General features: G+C 37.3%; 1 protein-coding gene across 17 annotated transcripts in view; it reads right to left on the bottom strand.

Annotated features, from left to right (window-relative positions):
- The window catches only part of Rapgef6 (Rap guanine nucleotide exchange factor 6), a 173865-nt gene that overhangs the window by 86960 nt on the left and 65986 nt on the right, over positions 1 to 20919 (bottom strand). For 14 of the 17 annotated variants that reach the window (XM_028880003.1, XM_028880004.1, XM_028880009.1 and 11 more), the window contains one exon: positions 6914 to 7045. In XM_028880003.1, coding sequence (XP_028735836.1) covers positions 6914 to 7045 — 132 coding nt within the window. Of the gene's footprint in view, positions 1 to 6913; positions 7046 to 15345; positions 16262 to 20919 lie in introns of those variants that run through there. The other 3 variants (XM_028880011.2, XM_028880012.2, XM_028880013.2) reach the window with 2 other exon arrangements.

The following is a 20919-nucleotide window of genomic DNA, read 5'->3' as shown; positions in this document are numbered from 1 at the left end:
TTACCTGCTATACAAGATCAAAGCACTTAAAATATCCAGTATAACATGGTATTCTTACTTAGAAAAGTACTTTGGAATAAAATTAAAAGTCAGTATAAAGGAAAAATAGTCCAGCGTGGAATGGGGAGTTGCTCCTAAGGTCCTACCCATAGCCGAGGAGATATAAGGTAGGGGGAGAGGGAGTCACTGTTCTGAGGGGTAGCCACTGGCAGGTTCCTTGTATTGCAGTAGATAATCTCACAACCTTGTACACATGGGTAGCACTAATAATGCTCAAGCTCAGGACATATGGATGTGTGTGTGTGTGTGTGTGTGTGTGTGTGTGTGTGTGTGTGTGTATGCACACGGATTTTTTTCCCCCAAAAGAGGAAGAGAGACATACTGGAGGGAAAGCCATGGAGAAGTGGGAGGAGGGGTTGGAGGACAGTTAAATAAGGTGAATTGTGACCATCAATGTAAGTTTCAGAGTAAAAAATATGAACAAAATTAAAAACAAATAGGAAGAGAAGAGGCAGGGAAATGGGAAGGAGAATTCTGAGTAAAAAAAGCAGAGCCAGAAAGAGGAATAAAGCAGCAGAAATACAATATACCAGACAGAAAGAGAGTACCAGCAACAGTATCACAGAGCAAGATGGAGGAAAAATAGGCAAACCACAGGGTGTGCGTGCCAAATGACCAGAGACAGATAGGACAGGGAGCCCTATCTGCGAGTACAGACTCTGCCGTCAGAAATCTTTCCACTTTGTCTGTGGGTCAGCACATTATTCTTTTGGCCTTTGTTAATTCAAGTTAGGGCTCAGTCTTGTTTTAGGCACAATTTACACTGCTTCTGGATTCCCACAAACCTTTAAGTGGTTAATAATCCACATTAAAAACACAATTTGAGACCTTTTAAGACTAGAACAGCTGGCTTTAACAGTCTGCTGCTATGGTCTAGACCCAGTTACCCTCTTTTCCTTTTTGAGACAGGATTTCATGTTCCCAGATGGGCGTCGAACTCAAGACTTGTATCCAAGAATGCCCTTAAATTTCTGATCTTCTTGTTGCCATTAGGGATTATAGACAGATATGTGCTACTATGCTCAGTTTATGAAGTATTGAGATTGAAACCAACATGTTAGGTAAGCACTCTAACTGAGCTACATCCCCAGATCTCTCTCCCTTTTCAACAGTGGTAAGGATCAAATACAGGGCCACCCAAGGCTCTTCGAGCTGAGGTATACCCTCAGATCCTAAAAATTGTTTTCATTCACTTATTTTTATTATATGTGCATGAGTGTTTTAGCTGCATGTATTGTAAGTGAACTGCATGCATGCCTGGTGTCCTCAGAGGCCAGAAGGTGGTACCAGATTCCCTGGCACTGGAGATAGTGATGGTTATGAACTGTTATATGGGAGCTGGGAACCAAAACAAGTGCTCTTAACAATGGAGCCATCTCTCTAACACCCTAACAGTTTTCGTTCTTTCTTTCTGTTTTTTTTTTTTTTTTTAAGACAGGGCTTCTCTGTGTAACCTTTCTGTCCTGGAACTCACTTTATACACCACGCTGGCCTCAGACTTACCTAAAAATTCTTAATAGAAAGAAATCTTAACTTCAAGATGATAGTATTCGGAGGTGGGGTCTTTGGGCTGCCATAAATTCATAAAGTTATTAGAACCCTCACAAATGGGTAGTACCCTAATGAAAGACCAGAGGGAGTTCATCCAACCTTTCCTCCACATGAACAAATAGCTAGATAGTGTCATCTATGGACCAGAAAGAGGTCTTTTGCAGTATACCAAGTCTGTCAGCACCTTAATCTGGAACTTCAGCTTCCAAAACTATAAAAGAGAATTTCTACTGTTTGTAAGCTACCCAGTGCATGACATTTTATTATACCAGCTTGAATAGACTATACTGCTTCACAAAGAGGAAATCCTATTCTGTGACTACCAAGCACTTGTAAAGCAAAAATAAGGACTCTTGTTAAGGAAGCATACACTATAAAATGAATAGATGAATAAATTTAACTAGATATGGTGGCTCAGGCCCACAATCCAACATATGATAAACTGAATCCATGAGTTCTCTAGACCAACCCAGGGTACAGAGAGGGCTGGGGTGAGGTGGGAAGGTGGCACAGTAAACAGAGTAAATATGAAGATTCAAACAGAAAAGATTGGCAATGGGCAACAAATTAAACAGAATCATGGGGACTAGGATGATAATATCAAGAGATGGAAGAAGAATGCGGAATCATTTTTGTAGGACAGTTAGCAAATTGAGCCCTAGGAGGCAGATCCTCTAAACGGATTAAGCACAAGGGAAGACACAGCAGGGGTCTAGTAGGACAAGTTTGAGCTGATTTTTGTGATGAGCTAGCAGTCACCAAATAAATCACCAGAGAATATCCTTTTCCTGTTTGCAGCCAGATAACCATGAAGCTACACTAAGAGGGGCTGTAAATCGTAATAAAAATGCTATACAAACTTATGAAAACCACATTTTTAAGCTGAGGTTTAAGTGTTAAGCCAGAACCTCATACTTTCAATGCTTTTCCTTTCAGCATTATCAGGTCCAGGGTTTCATTTAACCCTTTTCAGGGAACATTCAGCTTTGGTATATTCATAGATTTAACAAGTACTCATTGAAAGGCAGCCTTTGGTCCAGTACTAACCTTTCTTACCTGTTTTATTCCCTAGGCTCTATTGGAAACACACACATGCACACATGCAGGTACACGCAATTTTTCTAAATATTTCTTATCCTATACATGGTTTCTTATTAAAATTGCAGTTCTAGAAATTTTTATATTTTTTGAGGTCTACTTTATCATTCTATTTTAATTCTGTTCTAGTTTCTTTTTCTATTATTTCTTTAATCATTTACCACACATTTACAAATTATCATTTAAGTTTATTCAAGACATAAAATATAAGAATTCATGTCTACTTTTATCTTGTTGGCTTGTTTTGCTTTATTTTATGGTGTGTGATGGACAGTTTAACTGTCAGCTTTACACAATCTAGAATCACATGGGAAGAATTTCAGTGAGGGACTGTCTAGATCAGTTTGGCCTGTGGGCACGTCTCTGATTCTGCTGAGGTGAGAAGACCTGACCAGGGGATTCTGACTGGGTAAGAGTAGAGACAGGAAGCTGAGCACAAGCATGCAGCCATTAAGTCAGCGTTCTTTGCTCCTGGCTATAGATGAAATGTGACTAGTTGCTTTCCCACAATGATGGACTGTAAACCTGGCCTTGTAAGCAAACATACCATTTCCCCTAAGTTGCTTTTGTCAAGATAAGATGCTTCTAGTTCTAGGAAATTGCCTTAATTAAAAGCTAGCTGTAAGTAAGGATCTGAGATTTTCTACCTTAACTGGCCACTCTTAAAAGATCTTAGTTGGGCAGTGGTGGCGCACACCTTTAATCTCAGCACTCGGGAGGCAGAGGCAGGTGGATCTTTGTGAGTTCGAGGCCAGCCTGGTTCCAGGAAAGGCGCAAAGCTACACAGAGAAACCCTGTCTCGAAAAAAGAAAAAGGAAAAAAAAAAAAGATCTTACACTTCAGCATTTTGGGTTTAATATGACCACAATTTTCTTCTTGACATTTTTGAGTCCTGTTTTGTTTCCAGAATTTTCAATGTCTGTTATCTTTTTACTTGTTCACTCTCTCTATTTACTAAAACTTAACCTCTGTCTTACTGGGTAATTCACAAATGCACACTCCCTTATTTAGTTGAACAGATTCTATTTAACATAACATTTTGAAAATGTAAAACAGTAAGTATAGAACAGACTGGTTTTTCACAGGGATAGGGATCAGAAGAGGAACTGACTACAAACAAGTCTAAAATGCTTTGAGACCCGATGCCAATTTACCATATCTACCTTCCCATAAAGAAGGTAAATTTTGTTACATGTAAATAATGCATTAATGACCATGAAACATATGCACACACGAATAATGATATAGGAAGCAGAATTTATGACATGGTACTGAACTCAGTAACTAAGGAAACATAAAAATTAACGTTCGAATTTCTGGATTATGAAGTATGTTCTTCAATACTCTGTAACATGAAGGATAACTGGCAAGACATTTACCTATATTCTCTCTAATTGTAAAGAAAATAGCAAAAAGGTAATTCAAACTGCAGACTGTTATTGATGAAGGAAGATGCATGGAAGGGTGCAAGCAAGGCAGCCACATAGAGGGACAAGACTCCCAACTATCACTAGTAGGTTGGTGATTGAAGAAGCTACCATCAGTGCAGTATCTTAGACTCTCTTCTAGCATCTTTGGAGAAATACCAGCTGCACACACAGTCCATTCTCCAGTACATAGCAAAGCACTGACTTGAATAAAAATATGTTCATTTTCATTCTTTCTGTTACAACTATTCAGGGCTTTGCTTCTTGCCTCAAAAAAGGCAATCATTTCTCTCTTAGAAATGGAATCCCCCAGCAGGATCAGGTACCTATACTTTGCCAGTGCCACATCTTGCTTACTGTCTCTCTCAGCAAGGCATACATAACCAATTAATTATTTTGAGAGAAACCTACAGCCACAACACTTCATTTGGTTGTTTTAGAGTCAATCTTCCTCAGGATTCCTTTATGAAACAACACAGAAGCAGAAAAAAACACAACTCTAACTTGATTCCTAGATGCAGCAACACCTCCAGTTCTACAATGTACTTCCTTTCAAGAAGTAAAATGGAGGCCGGGAGGTGGTGGCGCACGCCTTTAATCCCAGCACTCGGGAGGCAGAGGCAGGCGGATCTCCGTGAGTTCGAGGCCAGCCTGGTCTCCAAAGTGAGTTCCAGGAAAGGCACAAAGCTACACAGAGAAATCCTGTCTCAAAAAACCAAAAAAAAAAAAAAAAAAAAAAAAAAAAAAAAAAAAAAAAAAAAAAAAAAAAAAAAAAAGAAAAGAAGAAGTAGAATGGATTAACCCAACAATTACTAAAGAAATGGAGTGAGTAGCTAAGAGTTATGAATTATTTTGATTTTATTTGTTAAGATTCCTTATAGTATTTTTATAAAATAGAAAGGGTAAATTTCTAGTCTATAAATATTATAAAAAGGCAAATAGGAAGTTAGAGATGGTCCTAGTATCTTTTCGTCAAGAAAGCTGTATATTGACCTAAAATTGCAAGCTTTTTTTCTATTTTCCATTTGCCTACAAATTCCCCTTCATAGAAAGAAGCTATTTTCTTAAAATATTTGAATCTGAGAAACTAAGTAGAAACTTAATGTAAATATTTTATTCAGAAAAAAATGACTATAATTTTGCTTTTTACTGCATGGTAGCCACTATCTATATATCTGTATACCTATATCTATCTATATTTATCTCTCTATCTATATATATGGCTATTGGGGTATTGAAGTATGACCAGTCAGAACTGAGATGGGCTGTTTAAATCTAAACTAAATATGAAAAATAAATGCAAAGAAACTCATTTATAATATTAAAATACTGCTTAAATGTCAAAATGACATTTAGAAATACTATGTTAAATAAAATATATCAACAAAGTTAATTTCATGTTTCCTTTTATATGAGTACTGAAATTTTAAATTAAATATGTAGCTCACATTAAATGTCTACTTGTCAGCCCAGAAATAAAAAAATATATCTGAATTATTGACTAACCCAACCATCAACACCAAATCTCTGGTTATTTACTCTCACTGGGCTTCAGGCTATAAGGCCTTACACCTAGGAATCTGCCCTAGACATTGGACACTAAAGATAGAATCACAGCCCACCATGAGGACTTAACAAATCAGTACTGGCCCAAACCAAATTTGGATTTAATCCAGTAGGACTGTTCGAGGATTATCTTAGTCTGTAATCTTTTCCAGAACCCTCTTTTTATTACAAGGGTCACTGGAAAAAAGAAAGAAAGAAAGACAAGAAATCTCATTTAACTTGGAATTTTTTTCTATTCAGTTTTTTGTTTGTTTGTTTTTTGAGACAGGGTTTCTCTGTGTAACAGCCCTGGAATTCACTCTGTAGCCCAGGCTGGCCTGGAACTTACAGAGATCTGCTTGCCTCTGCCTCCCAAGTGCTGGGATTAAAGGCGTGTGCCACCACCGCCCAACTTCTGGTTCAGTTTTAAAAATGGAGAAGTCCATAATTACATCCCCTATTTAACTTTCTATTTAATTAATGTTACAGAAGATAGAAGTTTGATGGTGCAAAAGCAATTCTTACTTTTCTTCATAAATTTTACTTCTACGATTATAAAAATCAGGCCTTCCACAGGTGTAAACTGTTGTTTCAAAACTCTTCTTTAAACCCAGGCATGATGGCTGAAATCTCAATTCTCAGGAGGCTGAAGCAGGGAAGACTAAAATTTTCAGGCTAGCCTGAGTTACAGGACAATATTCTGTTTCACAAAAACACACAGACTTTTCCCGTCTATATCTTATGCATTCTGTATCATATGGATTCAAATGGAAAAAGAAAAGAAAAATCCCATATTCATTACTGTTGGAATATACTCAAATGACAGATTGCTTCTTTAATCAGGCTGATGAATCTGAGACAGAATATAAAGCATATTTTGATGAAACCTTATACTTGAATTTCACACTTGAATTAAAAGATAGATGATCATCTAGCTCAGTGGTTCTCAACCTTCCTTATGCTTTAATACAGGCCCTCATGTTGTGGTAACATAACACCCAACCATAAAATTATTCATTGCTACTTCATAACTGTCATTTGGTTATTGTTATGAATCGTAATGCAAGTATCCGTGTTTTCCAAAGGTCTTAGGCGACCCTGTGAAAGAATCATTTGAATCCCCAAATGGGCCACAACCTACATGTTGAGAACAACTGATCTAGAGGATAAGCAGAGGGTATTTTGCAGCATTAAAAAAGTCTGTATGCATAGCACCCAGCCTAAGGTATTACCTGGTAGATATCGGATAAACTGCTGCTCCCAGAGTCACTGGCAATGCTACAGCCAGACTGACTAGAAGACACATGAGTCACCTGTGGATGAGGGTTGTCTGTGAGGTGCATCTTGGTAAGATCAGCTGGAAGCTGAAGGAAAAAGGAACTTGAGTTATTTTGAATGCCAAGCTTTACCTATTAGAGAGTTCTTGACATAATGGAACTTTACAGCACACTGTTCAGAACTCAAGAATAGAAATCCTTCATTTTTAGTAAAGTTTTTTGGAAATAGTAAGACCCAAACACACTTCCTTAAACTGATAGACAATTTTAATAGAGGCAAGCCCACTGAACAATTTTCCAAAGAGACTACCATTACTAACTATAATTTAAGAGACAGTCAACTTCTTTGTTCAACCAAATAATAGTATCAGCTGCAGGCTGGAAAGACAGCTCAGTGGTTAAAAGGTCTTCCAGTGGACTTGAGTTTGATTCCCAGCATCACATGGCAGTTTACAACAGGCTGTAACTCCAGTACCAGGAGATTCGAAATCCTCTTCTGGCCTCTATGAGTACTACACACATATGGCAAAACATCCAAACAAATAAAATAGAAACGAAGTTTAAAAACTGAAACCAAACAGCTTTCAATGTCAAGAGTAAACACACACACACACACACACACACACACACACACACACACACACACACACACACACACCGGTAGCATGCTTGAATAGAATTAATAATAATGTTTGAGATTACAGAAGAATATCTGCAGGCAGAAAGACTTAAGATTTACAAAATGACTGCAGATAAGATTTAAATTTTTTCCATAACCTTTGTTCTTAACATTGTATTATGATGTAGTTGGCACCTGAAAAATTTTTCGGTGGTCAAAATTATTCAATGAATGTCTGTGTTAACTGCAGAGATACAAGAAGAACAGGAAGGACATGGGCCGGCAAGATGGCTCAGTGGGTAAAGATGCTTGTCTCTTCAAGCATGATAGCCTGAGATGGCTGCCTTGACTCATACAGAGGAGAGAGAACCAATTCCCACAAGTTTTCCTCTCATCCTCACATGCTTGTCATACCATGTCCACGTGCATACACAAACAAACAAAATGTAATTAAAAAATAAAAATAAATAGGAAATGACTCTACCACTTGATCTTTAATATATGACTACTGTTATCAAGGATGCAGACTCTACAATATATTTCATAACAAGAAATAAAATAGGTTATCTCATAAGTAATGCTACGGAAGTTAAGACAAGAAATGATTCACTATGCTGTAAAGCAATGTTTTAAGTAAGAGAAGATCATTCACCACCCTTCCATATAATTTCTCTTCAATTTGTTACTCACGATCATTAAACCTAAAAGTTTCCTTGTTGAGCACATTCATTGTATTTACACCCATTTTAAAGGAGAAAATGACCAAGTCTGAGTTCCCCTATCTTAAGAATACAGACTATAGAATTTCACAGGCCAATTATACCATGAACTACTGCTGATGGGTTAAGGAAGTCATAAAAATGCCATTACTGAGATAAAGAAAAATCATACAGAACACAGTATCAAAATGTGCAAGGAAAAACAAACCAGAAACAGAAAAGACAAGTACTGTATGATCTAACTATCTAAATTCTATGTGGAACCACACACCCTGCACCCATCCACTACATACCATACACACAAGATACCTACAAAGACAGGCAGAGCAAGGAGGTGTCACTTACGACAGTATTGTAATCAACCAAGGCCAGAACAACGCTGTAGACTGGGCCTGGAAATACTTATAGTGTACTGAGAAATCTTAACCCCCACCAGTCCCTGAAAAGCAGAAAATGTTAATTCTTCCTACTTGACTGATGACAGACTGAGGCAGTGTATCTGAGCAATGTGCTTAATCTCACAAGGATTCATACATGAGTGTCTTTGATTTTAGCATCCCGCTAGGCTGTATTTTATGCTAGGATCACAAGTGGTGACACAAGGATGGAGACAGGGGGTGATGATAGACTTCACATAGGACTTTCCTGAACCTCTCTAAGAGAAGAGAACAGCTATGATGAGAAGACAGTGGCTGCAGTTAACACTTGCATGCTTCTTAGGTGGTTCATTTGTGAACGGTAGCAAATGCCATTACACAGATTTCCAGATCTGAGAACGAGACCAAATGAGGTAGATGTTTCTTCATGACATTAAGCTGGAAGTTTCTATTTACTATGTAAGAATCAAAATGGAATACTTTTATTCCTTTTCTTCATGATCAAGTCTAATTTAATAGCTGACCTTTCACCAGACAACACAATTTATTTATCCCATCATCGTTCTAACCCATTAAGCTCAGGAAAATGTTTCTGTCAGACTCCATGTATTTTGTATCTGTGGACTTGTGTGGTTTGCTGAAGATAAGTGTTTATGAAGACTACTGTCCAAGTTTCCCATGGGGAAAATGTCTTGAATATAAACATTACAGAAGTATAAAGTCAGTTGCTGATTGAATACATTTTGAAGCCTTAAGGTCACCACAGGTGCAGAGGACTCTTTGAAGGAAACTATGCAAAGGCTCAGATATCCAGATTCCTTTGTCTTTTGACTCTACTATCTAAACATATCACTTAGGTTAAGACAGCAGAAGAAATGGCTAAGACAGACTGTTCATCTTGCCAGCAACCAGAAAAACAAATTCATATTTTCCTCTATCAAAGCAGCCAACAAGATAACTAGATGAAGCTTGTATAAGCTGCTGAGAAGTTTCTAGGAAATAAAATGTTTGTATTTTTACTCCATTCTTTTGAATGTAGAACTTTTGGCTCTTGGTATTTTACACTATTCCCCCTTTCCCAATCAAGTAAAAGCTTGGTGTAGTGATGTCTACCCTGCACACAGCATCTGCTCATTAAACACCCGTGGAGTGACTGAACGTCTGCCTCAGGCTTCTCAACAGTGACACTGCTGCTCAGGTTTCTGAACATTGATATTTCAGCTCAGGCAGAGTCTGTATTCCACAAGCACAGACTCTCCAAAGCTGTATTCTAAGAGATACAATTCAGGAATACTGAAAATTAAATAAGAGTTCTATGGTTGAACAAACTGGAAAATGATACTCTTTATGTCCCTCAGCTCTTTATAGCATAAGCAGTCCTTCAATACAGAAATCTACTTTACACATACTGTTCTTCAAATTGATTTTCACGAATACTCTTATTGGCATCTTACCAGGGTTAAGAAATACTGCTTTTGGATAATCTCACATGGTCAACAATTCCATGTTTGAAATACTTTTATAGGGCAACTAGTGCTAGTCAAGACATAGCCATAAAGAACACTTGCAGCTCAGCAGGTAGGGAGGGGCACAATTTGAACCAGCACAAACACAGGCAGCAATATTGCATGACAGTTCTATGTCCTACTTTAAGAATAACCTGCCACAATCAAGCATTTTTAACAAAGAAATATCTAAAAAATTTGCTATCTGAAATACCTGATTTCTTACAACCCACATCCAAGCACTATTTGATTTGACAAAGTCATTCAAAAGGTGCCGAAGTATGAAACAGTATTAGTTCTAAAAAGGTTTAAAATTTGTGTACCCCTTAAAGGATAGCAGTTCTTTAAAAATCAATTTTAAGTCCAAACTGCATTATTAAAGCTCCCTTTTCAAGGTTTCAACTACTTCAACTACAGAAGCCACTTGCTTGATAAACTTAAATGACCATGGGGGGAAAAATGATTCTTGTTTATGTACCAAAGTTGGTAAGTTCCCATGCACTGCTTTCAGGAATGCATTTGAGCTTGATGCTAATTAATGTACATAAACATTGCTATTATGCTTTGCTAACTTTCCATTTACAGCTAAAAGATTGTACTATATATTCAATGCTACCCATAATCAAAACTCAAGGAAAGCCGGGTGGTGGTGGTGCACACCCTTAATCCCAGCACTCAGGAGGCAGAGCCAGGCGGATCTCTGTGAGTTCGAGGCCAGCCTGGGCTACATAGTGAGTTCCAGGAAAGGCGCCAAAGCTATACAGAGAAACCCTGTCTTGAAAAACCAAATCAAACCAAAAAACAAAACAAACAAACAAAAAAACCACTCAAGGTAAGTCTTGGGATGTAGGAGATTAAGAAATTATTAAAATGTTAGAATAACAAAATTATTTAGTGAGTAATGTTTGAGGCCAATCATTAGGATAATCAAGACTAAACATATTAAAAATTAATAACAAAGACCTAGAAATGTATTATGCAAAATAGTAAATCTGGTTACACATGAGAAGTATGGTTAGGCCTGAATATGATGTGCTCTAAGGGTAAAATAATATTGAATTTATAATACATGGCACAAAAGGTAAAATATTTCATTACTAATTATTACATTACATGATGAAATATTTTGGATAGACAACATAACATAGTTTATATATTTTATATGTAACGATTAAAATTAATATAACTTAATTTGTACACCATATTTCTGTTAAATGGCATTGAGTCCAGAGACTTGATGAGGCATGAGAAACTGTACCAGAGCACAGCTCATACAGAGAATGACAGTAAGATCCTCCTCCTCCTCCCGTTTTTCTTGGCAGTGCTGGAGATGGGATCCCAGGTTTATGCATGGTAGCCACAGCCCCCTTCCACTAAGTCATGCTCCAAGCCCCAGATAGCATTCCAGAGTGCTTACAACTCCTGTTTTACAGGGAACTCCCAAAGAGTTTTAAGGAGGAAAGTGTAAGAGATTTGGTTCGTAAAAATTACTCTAGAAACATTCAAGATGAAAAGAAAGTCACAGAGATAAGCCCAATACAAGGCCTAAAAGGTGGAGGTGGTCACAAATAATTATAATTACTAAAATTGAGCCACGAAAAATTACAAGGACCCTCAGTACAGGCGAGAATCACACACACACAGAAACTGTCAGATGCCAATGAGACAGAGAGAGAGGGCTAAAAATAGATTCTAAGAGCCCAGTGGTAGTGCACTCCTTTAATCCCAGGCAGAGGCAGGCAGATCTCTGTGAGTTTGAGGCCAGCCTAGTCTACAGAGTTGAGTTCCAGGACAGCCCAGGCTACCCAGAGAAACCCTGTCTCTAAAAAAAAACAACAACAAACCAAAAAAAGAAAAGAAAAGATGATAAGATCTAAAAAGCATCCTTGAACAGAAGCCTGACCCAAGTATCTTAGTGGCCTTTGGTGTAGATGGTAGAGATCGTAGCACCAGTTCTGAGGCACATAAAACTTGATTTCTACTCATTTTTTAAAAAGTGAAATTTGAAGGAGTGGTGCTGTTAAATCATTTTAATAAAATTAGTGCTTTTCCATTTGAAGACACATCCTTTCTCATTTAAGTATTTTTTAAACCAAGGAGATTTTAATCAATCTTTGCTGGTTAATGTTTATTAAAAGTAAAAAAGGGGCTGGAGAGATGGCTCAGTGGTTAAGAGTACTGACTACTCTTCCGGAGGTCCTGAGTTCAATTCCCAGCAACCACATGGTGGCTCACAACCACCCGTAATGAGATCTGGTGCCCTCTTCTGGCCTGCAAGGACACATGCATGCAGAACACTGTATACATAATAAATAAATAAATCTTAAAAAAAAAAAAAAAAGTAAAAAAGATCTGTAGAAAGAAAGAGGAAATCAGTATAAATATGCTTAAGTTTGAGAACAAGTAAGGGAAATACATGGTAAGTGCTACCGGATGTTAGAGATTATACTGTCCACTCTGTCATCCTGTCATGGTTGTGTGTGTGTGTGTGTGTGTGTGTGGTGTGTGTGTGTGTGTGTGTGTGTGTGTGTGTGTGTGTGTGGTCTGTTCAGGAGTGGTCAGCTGGGCCAAATACTGTAGAGAAGTGAAGTAACGTAAAGGCAAGGCATGACTAAGTTAGCTGAGCTGCTTATGAATTTTTTCATTGGCTCCCAATTTTAGAACAGCTAAAAGAAGGAAAACAGAAGCCAAGGCACAATGGCTTCCCCACCACAGCAAGAGGCCACCTCAATCAAGCAAGCCCATCCAATCATGAAAGGAGCAACCAAATAACAATCTCCTGAGTGAAGCCAATTCCTGGAAACCAATGAACCAAAGACAAGACTATACAGGGTAAAGAAAAAAAATCACGCCTATAAAATAAAAACCATCACTAAAACAGGCAATTATGAAAAGGCATCATTTATGAGGCATCAGAAACAAGAAACTAAAAATTTAAGACATGATCTAGCACTGGTTACAAACAGTCAATGAGTTTGTAAGTTAGAAAAATCAAGCTGAAATAAATGTTTATAGACATTACTGGCAGAAAAAGGTGAGAGAAAATGAAGGAGCTGCAATTCTGGTAAGAACAATTTCCAGGAGGTATAGTGGTGCACACCTTTAATCTTAGTACTCGGGAGGCAGAGGCGGGCAGCTCTCTTTGGTCTACAAAGCTAGCTCAAGACTAGGCAGGGCTATGTAGTGAGATCAAAAACAAACAAACAAACAAACAAACTAAACCCAACTAACTGTGCTTTTGTTCTTGTTGTTTGTTTTCTTAGAAATAAAGACAAAAAAGACTCTGTGGCTTGAAAGAGTCCCCAGAGCACCAAGAAATAAAAACAAAACATTCTGATGCTTGGTAAAATTTCATGGATAAAAAAAATCTAGCCAGGCGGTGGTGGTGCCCGCCCTTAATCCCAGCACTCAGGAGGCAGGGCCAGGTGGATCTCTGTGAGTTCGAGGCCAGCCTTATCTACAGAGCTAGATCCAGGACAGGCACCAAAGCTACACAGAGAAATCCTGTCTCGGAAAATAAACAAACAACCTAAACAAATACACAACTAACTACAAACAAACGAAGCCATGTATTAACTTCTTCAAAAGCTAAAGAGAAAAGACATCGAGGTTATTTTCTATACAACTAAATGACAAAAAAAAGGCATCATTAAATAAAAGTAAAACAAATTAGAGAATCAAATAAAGAGAGTATGAAAATCAATATCTAGCCTAATGTGTTTAAGCGAAGAGTTAAATCTTAATATTAACATAAGAGATAAAGGAGACAGGAAGGAGACATGTATACTTATAATTTATACAGGAAAGCACCTATCACAGAATTCTCCTCATTTGCTGTCACTTAATGAAATGTACAAGTGGATCTTTAAATCCCCCTTTACTCTTCTACACTTGTTAAACCATGGTTTAAGAGTGGCTACTATACTCCTCTCCAAGTTTCGTTGTTTTTTTTTTTTTGGGTGTGTGTGTGTGTCTTCTTCAAAAAACTCCTATACTCCATTCTTAATTTTGTTCAGTTTTATCTGGTTTCCTTCAATTCCCTTCCATGCACAGTTTTAAATTTTAGCAGTGCCAACATTGCTGTCAGCAGTGCTTGGGCCCCACAGGTGGCGTCTGCACTGACGCAGCCACCCTCTTTGTGTGTGCAGATAAAAGCTTAAATTGTGTACCTAGGCTCCTTTCCATCTCTTTATGCCACAGCCAGCTGTTTGCTAAATGGACAGTACATTTAAATGTCCTCCCACAAGAGCATCAGGAAAATATGCAATGAGCTGGGCCAAATAAACAGTACAGCACAGTGCTGTCAAAACTATTTCCCCCTTAGTCACCATCAATAGCAAACCTTTGAAACAAAGGCATGATTTCAGACCTTCCTATGAAAAGCCTCCAGTGTGCCAGAATCTAAGAGAACCATAAAGAAATCTTGTCATATTTAAAGTACCATTTAAGCATTTTCTAAATTATTTGGTCTTTCGTTTTGAAATTTATACACAAGGTAAGAAAGATAGCTCCAAACATCGTAAATAGCCACTACCCACAATAAAACTGAATTGTAATAAACAGTTTCAACAATTCAGCATTTTGTTATTTTGACAGGTGATATGATTGCCTTATAATTACAAGTGGTTTTAGCTATTACTCCTTTGAAAATACTTTGGAACACTGACTGTTTTTACATAATTTTCATTCACAATTTTCTTTATGTTATTCTTTAGGAATGAACACCCAGTTTAATAAAATAGAACAATTCATTTCTAAGTTCTCAGGTAGCATCACATTAACCGAGTTACATTATATAAGCCCATGATTAAAACAGTATGTCTAAACACACTAGCTATTTAAGGTAAAGAAAAAACAAAGACTGCATCAAGTATGGCCACAAGTTATTTCAGAAACAATTACAGCCAAGTGATGATTCTGTCTGAGGTATGTATCTCAGACGTACATTTCAAGTCTGCAAACTGTTAAAATGAGTCTTTTCAATTCATCTCAGAGGCTGCATTACACTTTCTCTGAATTAAATAACAAGGAATCAAGGCTTTATAGACTAATTTACAGTTCTTATTTTTATAGTTTAGAAAATAGCACAATAGAACTCATTTAGAATTCAAATGCAATTTAAATGTAACGATTAAATTATATTAATAAAAAAATAATAATTACTTACTTTGGAGGCCCATGGCTGAAGACAATTGGCATAACAGCGAACAAGAAAAGCCATTTCTGTGGCTGGAGGGGGTAATTTCTCTTTTAAACCAGAGCCACACTGATGTGTATGTTGACAAAATTCTGCTAAGTTTCTTTTTACAATCCATACACCATCGTTGTTATATAAAGGCAGCTCCTCCAACCCTTTTTACAAAAATCGGAAGCTTTCAGAAGCAGAGAGTATTGTTCTAAGTGTAAGAATTCTCCTTAAATGTCAGTTTACAAGCAAGTAACATCAAATAAGATGTTTAGATTTCTGGCTCAGCACACAGTTACATGCGTCCTCAGGCATCTGACACAGACGTACACATTGGCAGCACAGAAGCTAATACTGTATCAGTCAAAGCAAATAGGCAATATTCATGGAATCTGTGTTTCTGGAATCCTGTCTTCTCTGTAATGTGGCTGTTTTTTCTTCAACTTACTTCATTCTGAAGAGCAAGCACCACAGAGTCTTTTGCATTAGAGGCAAAGCAAATGCTGTATCCCGAAGATAATAGTCTCTTCTTTAGATTATCAAATGCTAGAGGTTAAAAAAACAAAAACAAAAAAACAACCCCCCCCACCAACACACACACCCCACCACCCCAACCACAGAGCAAATGGAGGCAAAGACAAATACTCTAACAGGTTTGTCCTGTAGACTGTCTGAGAATATCCAGAATTCAAGCAACCTTCTCTTCTCCCAAGCACTTTCACAGCTCTGCAATACAGCTCCTGGTTCCAAGGCATCAGTAAGGAAGCACTGGTGATCTAAGTCTGCTCTTTCTGGGTAACATGTATATACGACGCAGCACAAAAACCACTAGATCTTTTGTGAAAGCAAGAGTCTGTTACTGTCTTAATTCCTACTGTCCTTGCTGGCTTCACGGCAGCTCCCTAAGGAGAAGCTCCTATTGATTCGATGCCCTGCAGTAAGATGAAATATCTAATAAGAAGGAAAGAGAGTGGGAGGAGAATAGAGCTAAAAGGATGACATCACCTGTGCAGAAAGCCTTCACAAACTGCATTAGATCAATTGGCTACTGTATCTGCAGATGTAGCCCAAGAGCAATTTACTGCACCGCACACACAAGCGCACACACACACCACACACACACACACACACACACACACACACACACACACACACACACGACCTTCTGTGAGACACGCTGGCATGCTAAATTCTGCAAGGAAAAAAAAAAAACGGCTAACATAACCTTCTGTTTCAGTTTCCAAAATTCATTTAAAAATTCTGTACATTATATCCAGTTGTATTTGAGAAGCCTCTTTCCTAATATTATTTAAATTTAACACAGAATTGTTCTCCCAAGAGAAAATAATTTGCTGTAGTAAGATACACTGAATTCCAAATACATGGGCAGTCTGGTTCAGAGATGTTACATCAAATTGATTTTAACACCACAAATTCATGCGTTTCTGCATAAAAGTTGCTATTTATTGAATGAATGTTCTGAAGGTTTAACCTTCAAGTCCACACTAAATTTGCATTAAAATTAAAAACATGATTTAAATAAACACATTTAAATAAAAACAATCCTCCTGCAAGGGTTGGGGGGAATAAACCTTACAGGCACAATATGTACCAATTCCTTTGATGAAGAATAATCTATACAACATGGCACTTCACTGCAGCCCAATGTGCTATTCCTAGAAAGAGACAGCTGGCAAAACATAAAATGAATCAGAAAAGGAAACAATTAAACCTGTTTCTGATAAAAGTATGGGCTAAAAGGAAGCTCTCATATTTTTTCCTTAAAACTTAAGAGAAAAAATTTGGCCACACCCTCTCCAATAAGAAAAGCACGTCACCTCAAGCATCAACCCTTTCCTTTCTGCTTCTGCTACACGGCACCTACTGCATATACACCCACCTAGCACTTCATCTCCTAAATGGTGCTTCCCAATGGCTAACATGTCAGCATTACCTGTCGAAAAGTATGCTAGGAGTTCATATTTTTTCCTTAACACAGAGCAAAAAAGCCACACCCTCTCCAATAAGAAAAGCACGTCACCTCAAGCATCAACCCTTTCCTTTCTGCTTCTGCTACACGGCACCTACTGCATATACACCCACCTAGCACTTCATCTCCTAAATGGTGCTTCCCAATGGCTACAGTCCATTTCCAAAGTACAGTCACGTATACCTCCAGGCAGCAAAACTGTGAGACTAGCAGTCAGTGAGAAAATTAATACAAGTATCCTTCTCTTTATACGTCTTACACACACACACACACACACACACACACACACACACACACACACACACACACACGGTTTTTCAATTCCCTCAGGTGAAGTCTCTTAACTTCCAAACAACATTATTCTCCCAATCTGAAATATGCTGCCTCTGATACAACTAAAATTTAACATAGTAATGCTATTATTTTGAGCATATTGCCATGTTTGCAAAATACGTTTAAAAGCCTATGAATTATGTTTTATTCAAAAAACCCCAACGTTTTCCCACAAAATTTACAATCAAATGTAAAATTTGTTCTGATGAGTTCAAATAAGCACTAGTTTCTTGAAGGTAAACCATTTAATATTTCGACAGATTGATTTTTAAGGACTAAAATATTTTTTCCAATTTAATGAATATAAATTGCAAGCTAGAATTTTAAAAATACAATTTTAAGCACAAATGATAAGTATTCACTTTTAAAAGAGAAAAATGTGGATAAAGATAAATTTTTTTTGCTAAAGATACCTTTCCTAAAGGAAAATTATTAAACACAAAAATTAGTAACAAGACTCACTAAATATTTTAATTATATGCCAGACTATATATTTATGCATGTGTTGGTAGGATAACGACAGCCAATCGAAGGCAAAGTCTGCAGTGGCTCCTTGTTCCTTTCATAAGTCGTGCTGACTCCTTTGACACAAAGGAGGGTCTCAAGCTGGGCAAGAGACAGTCATCTTTCAGCTGCTGCTGCTTCGGAGTGAAATGCAATCCACTGATGCCATATGTCAGACCTACTGGATACACAGCCACCCCAATAAAGGATCAAAATATTCTCTCTCTCCTCCTCCCTCTCCAGTTTGGCTGGCTTATAAGTGAAGATGACATCATCTTGTTCTACCAATTATCTCACAGTATTTGCTATTCCAGAAACCAGTATGGTGAACCTATCATGCAAAACCTCATGGGGTAACAATACCAGGGGAAGAAACCAACAGGCCAAACTATGCTCAGCACGCAAACTCTACAAGCAGTGTCACGATACTCTCCTCCACCATTTCTTCACGTACAATAACTAACCTTTTAATTACTGATAGAAACAAGGTAGGTAATTTGTTAAATAACCAAAATATGTAAATCAATTATTTTTTCATGAGCATCAAGTTTAAGAATTTATCATGATTGCACCCCATTATCAAGTGAGGTCAGTGCAGCAAGGGACAGAGTCCTGATTCATACAACTTAGAAGCATCACTACATGCTACGCACTGAAGAACACACTTTTCCTGCATATGAAATGCCAGTATGCTAAGTCATACTGACACAATATTTAGCTTTAAAAGGAGAATTTGACTATTGTAAGATCAAGCAAAGTTTCAAATAATTACAAAACAGTTTTTTAAAATATGTGAATGATCTAGTTACTCAAATTTGCTATCTGTATATATAATTTATATACAAAATATAAACTGGATATTGGAAATTATGCTACATAGAAAACCAAAGATAAGATTCTCATAGTTAACACTATAAACATGTTACCCTTTTATTTCGGTTAGTGATGACACTAAAACAGAACAGAGAAAAGCTTATCACAAACAAAGGAAAGCTAACACACCTATGAGGCAATATGAAAAACAAAATCAGATTTGCACTAATTTCAGGCATGCAATCTACACCCTCAATCTGTATAGTGAAACAGTATAAACACTATTTAGAGATACCAAATGCCAAAGGAGAAGAATAACAGTAAAACTGTCATTTTACAAAATAAAATGTTAAACACATATTACTGATTTTCATAGCAAGTCCCATGGAAGTAGTTTAACACTGGGGAAATAAAACAGCGATGCTATTGCAATGGTCAGTGACAACACACCAGCTTCTGTAAAGCAGCCCCCCGCCCCTTCCCGTGCTGCAGAGGAATGAATCTGTAGTTATCAAACATAGTTAACTCTAATTATGTTGCCCTTTAGTAATTTCTGCCTTCAAGCTGCTTGTCCTATCTACTCCTCATCATTCCTAAGGAAGTAAGTATCAAAGGAAGTCAGAGTATGAAAGCTTTCCTTCTACTCTTTTATAAGAAACAGTATTCTTCAGCACATTGATGTGTTCACTGCCTGCCAGCCTGCTATCAAAAATCTCTGTCAAAACCACGAGAAGTCCATATGTACTATGAAATATGATATATCCTTAGGGAGTGATTGAAGAAGAAAGAGCAAGGAGGGAGAGGAAAGCTGTTATCAACGAAGGTGATGTAAGCTTCTATAATTAGAATCAGTGAAACTGAAGGAACAATAAAAGGCACCACCATGCTTCTACTTTGTCTACCCAAGGTAGCTGTACCAGGCATTTTTTTTATGCACAGGAAGGAACATATTTTGTACATAGAGTCAGCCAAGTATATATTATTAGGAGTACAATTTTAAGACAGTATTTCTTTTCAAAAACAACATCTGTTTAATTTAAAAATCCATAAACATGACAAAATAAAATCTCATTTTAAAATTAAACTGCAAAGAATACTTCACCTGAACCTGATCACACTATTACCTCTAATTTATATATACCATTTTCTAGTACTGTGAAAATTGAATACAGAACATAGTTCTTAGTAAACAGAGAAGAGATCAATCTAAAAAGCATAATCAATATTAATTTGTCTGCCATCTAAGGAGTTCTTCTACTTGTCTACCTGGAATGCTGTCACAAATTATCCTTAGACTGCTGACATACAATAATACCTGAGTTAGTTTAAACAATTATCTAAGGAGCTTTCTTTAGCGAGTGCTATGCAAATAGTCACAAGTATGATAATCTTTCTCATTCTGGGTCCCTGGGCACATACACATGAGTTAGTGTTATCCTTAGGGAAGCAGGAATTGCCCCAGAAGACACAGTATGCCTGGCTGTCTTCCTCCTCACGCTACTAAAGTTCAAAATAATTAAAATATGACTACTGAGGAGTTATCAAGAAAGCCATTTTCATTCTTTTAACCCAGCAATTTAATTTCTATATATTAATTCTAAGGAAAAATAACCAGTCATTTACAAAGGCAAATGCAATCTGAAAGTGTTGAATTGAAGATTCCAGTAATACAAATCCACAAGTTTTAAAGAGTGCACTCTTCTGAGAAGCATGATGTAGACCCTACTCTCTTGCTCCTTCTGACCTGGGACTGAACTCATCTGTTTGGAAACTTACCCTGTGTGCTATCTGCCAAGAGCTCAATTTTAAGAAGTTTTCTAAAAACTTTTTTTTGGTATGTGTGTTTAGAAAGATTTAATGTCTATGAGTATTTTGCCTGGATATTCATAGGTGTACCATGTGCATGCATGGTATCC

The sequence above is a fragment of the Peromyscus leucopus genome, chromosome 8b (genome assembly GCF_004664715.2).
Source record: "Peromyscus leucopus breed LL Stock chromosome 8b, UCI_PerLeu_2.1, whole genome shotgun sequence".
In the NCBI taxonomy this organism is placed as follows: Eukaryota; Metazoa; Chordata; class Mammalia; order Rodentia; family Cricetidae; genus Peromyscus; species Peromyscus leucopus.
This window is presented reverse-complemented; position numbering and strand designations above follow the sequence as displayed.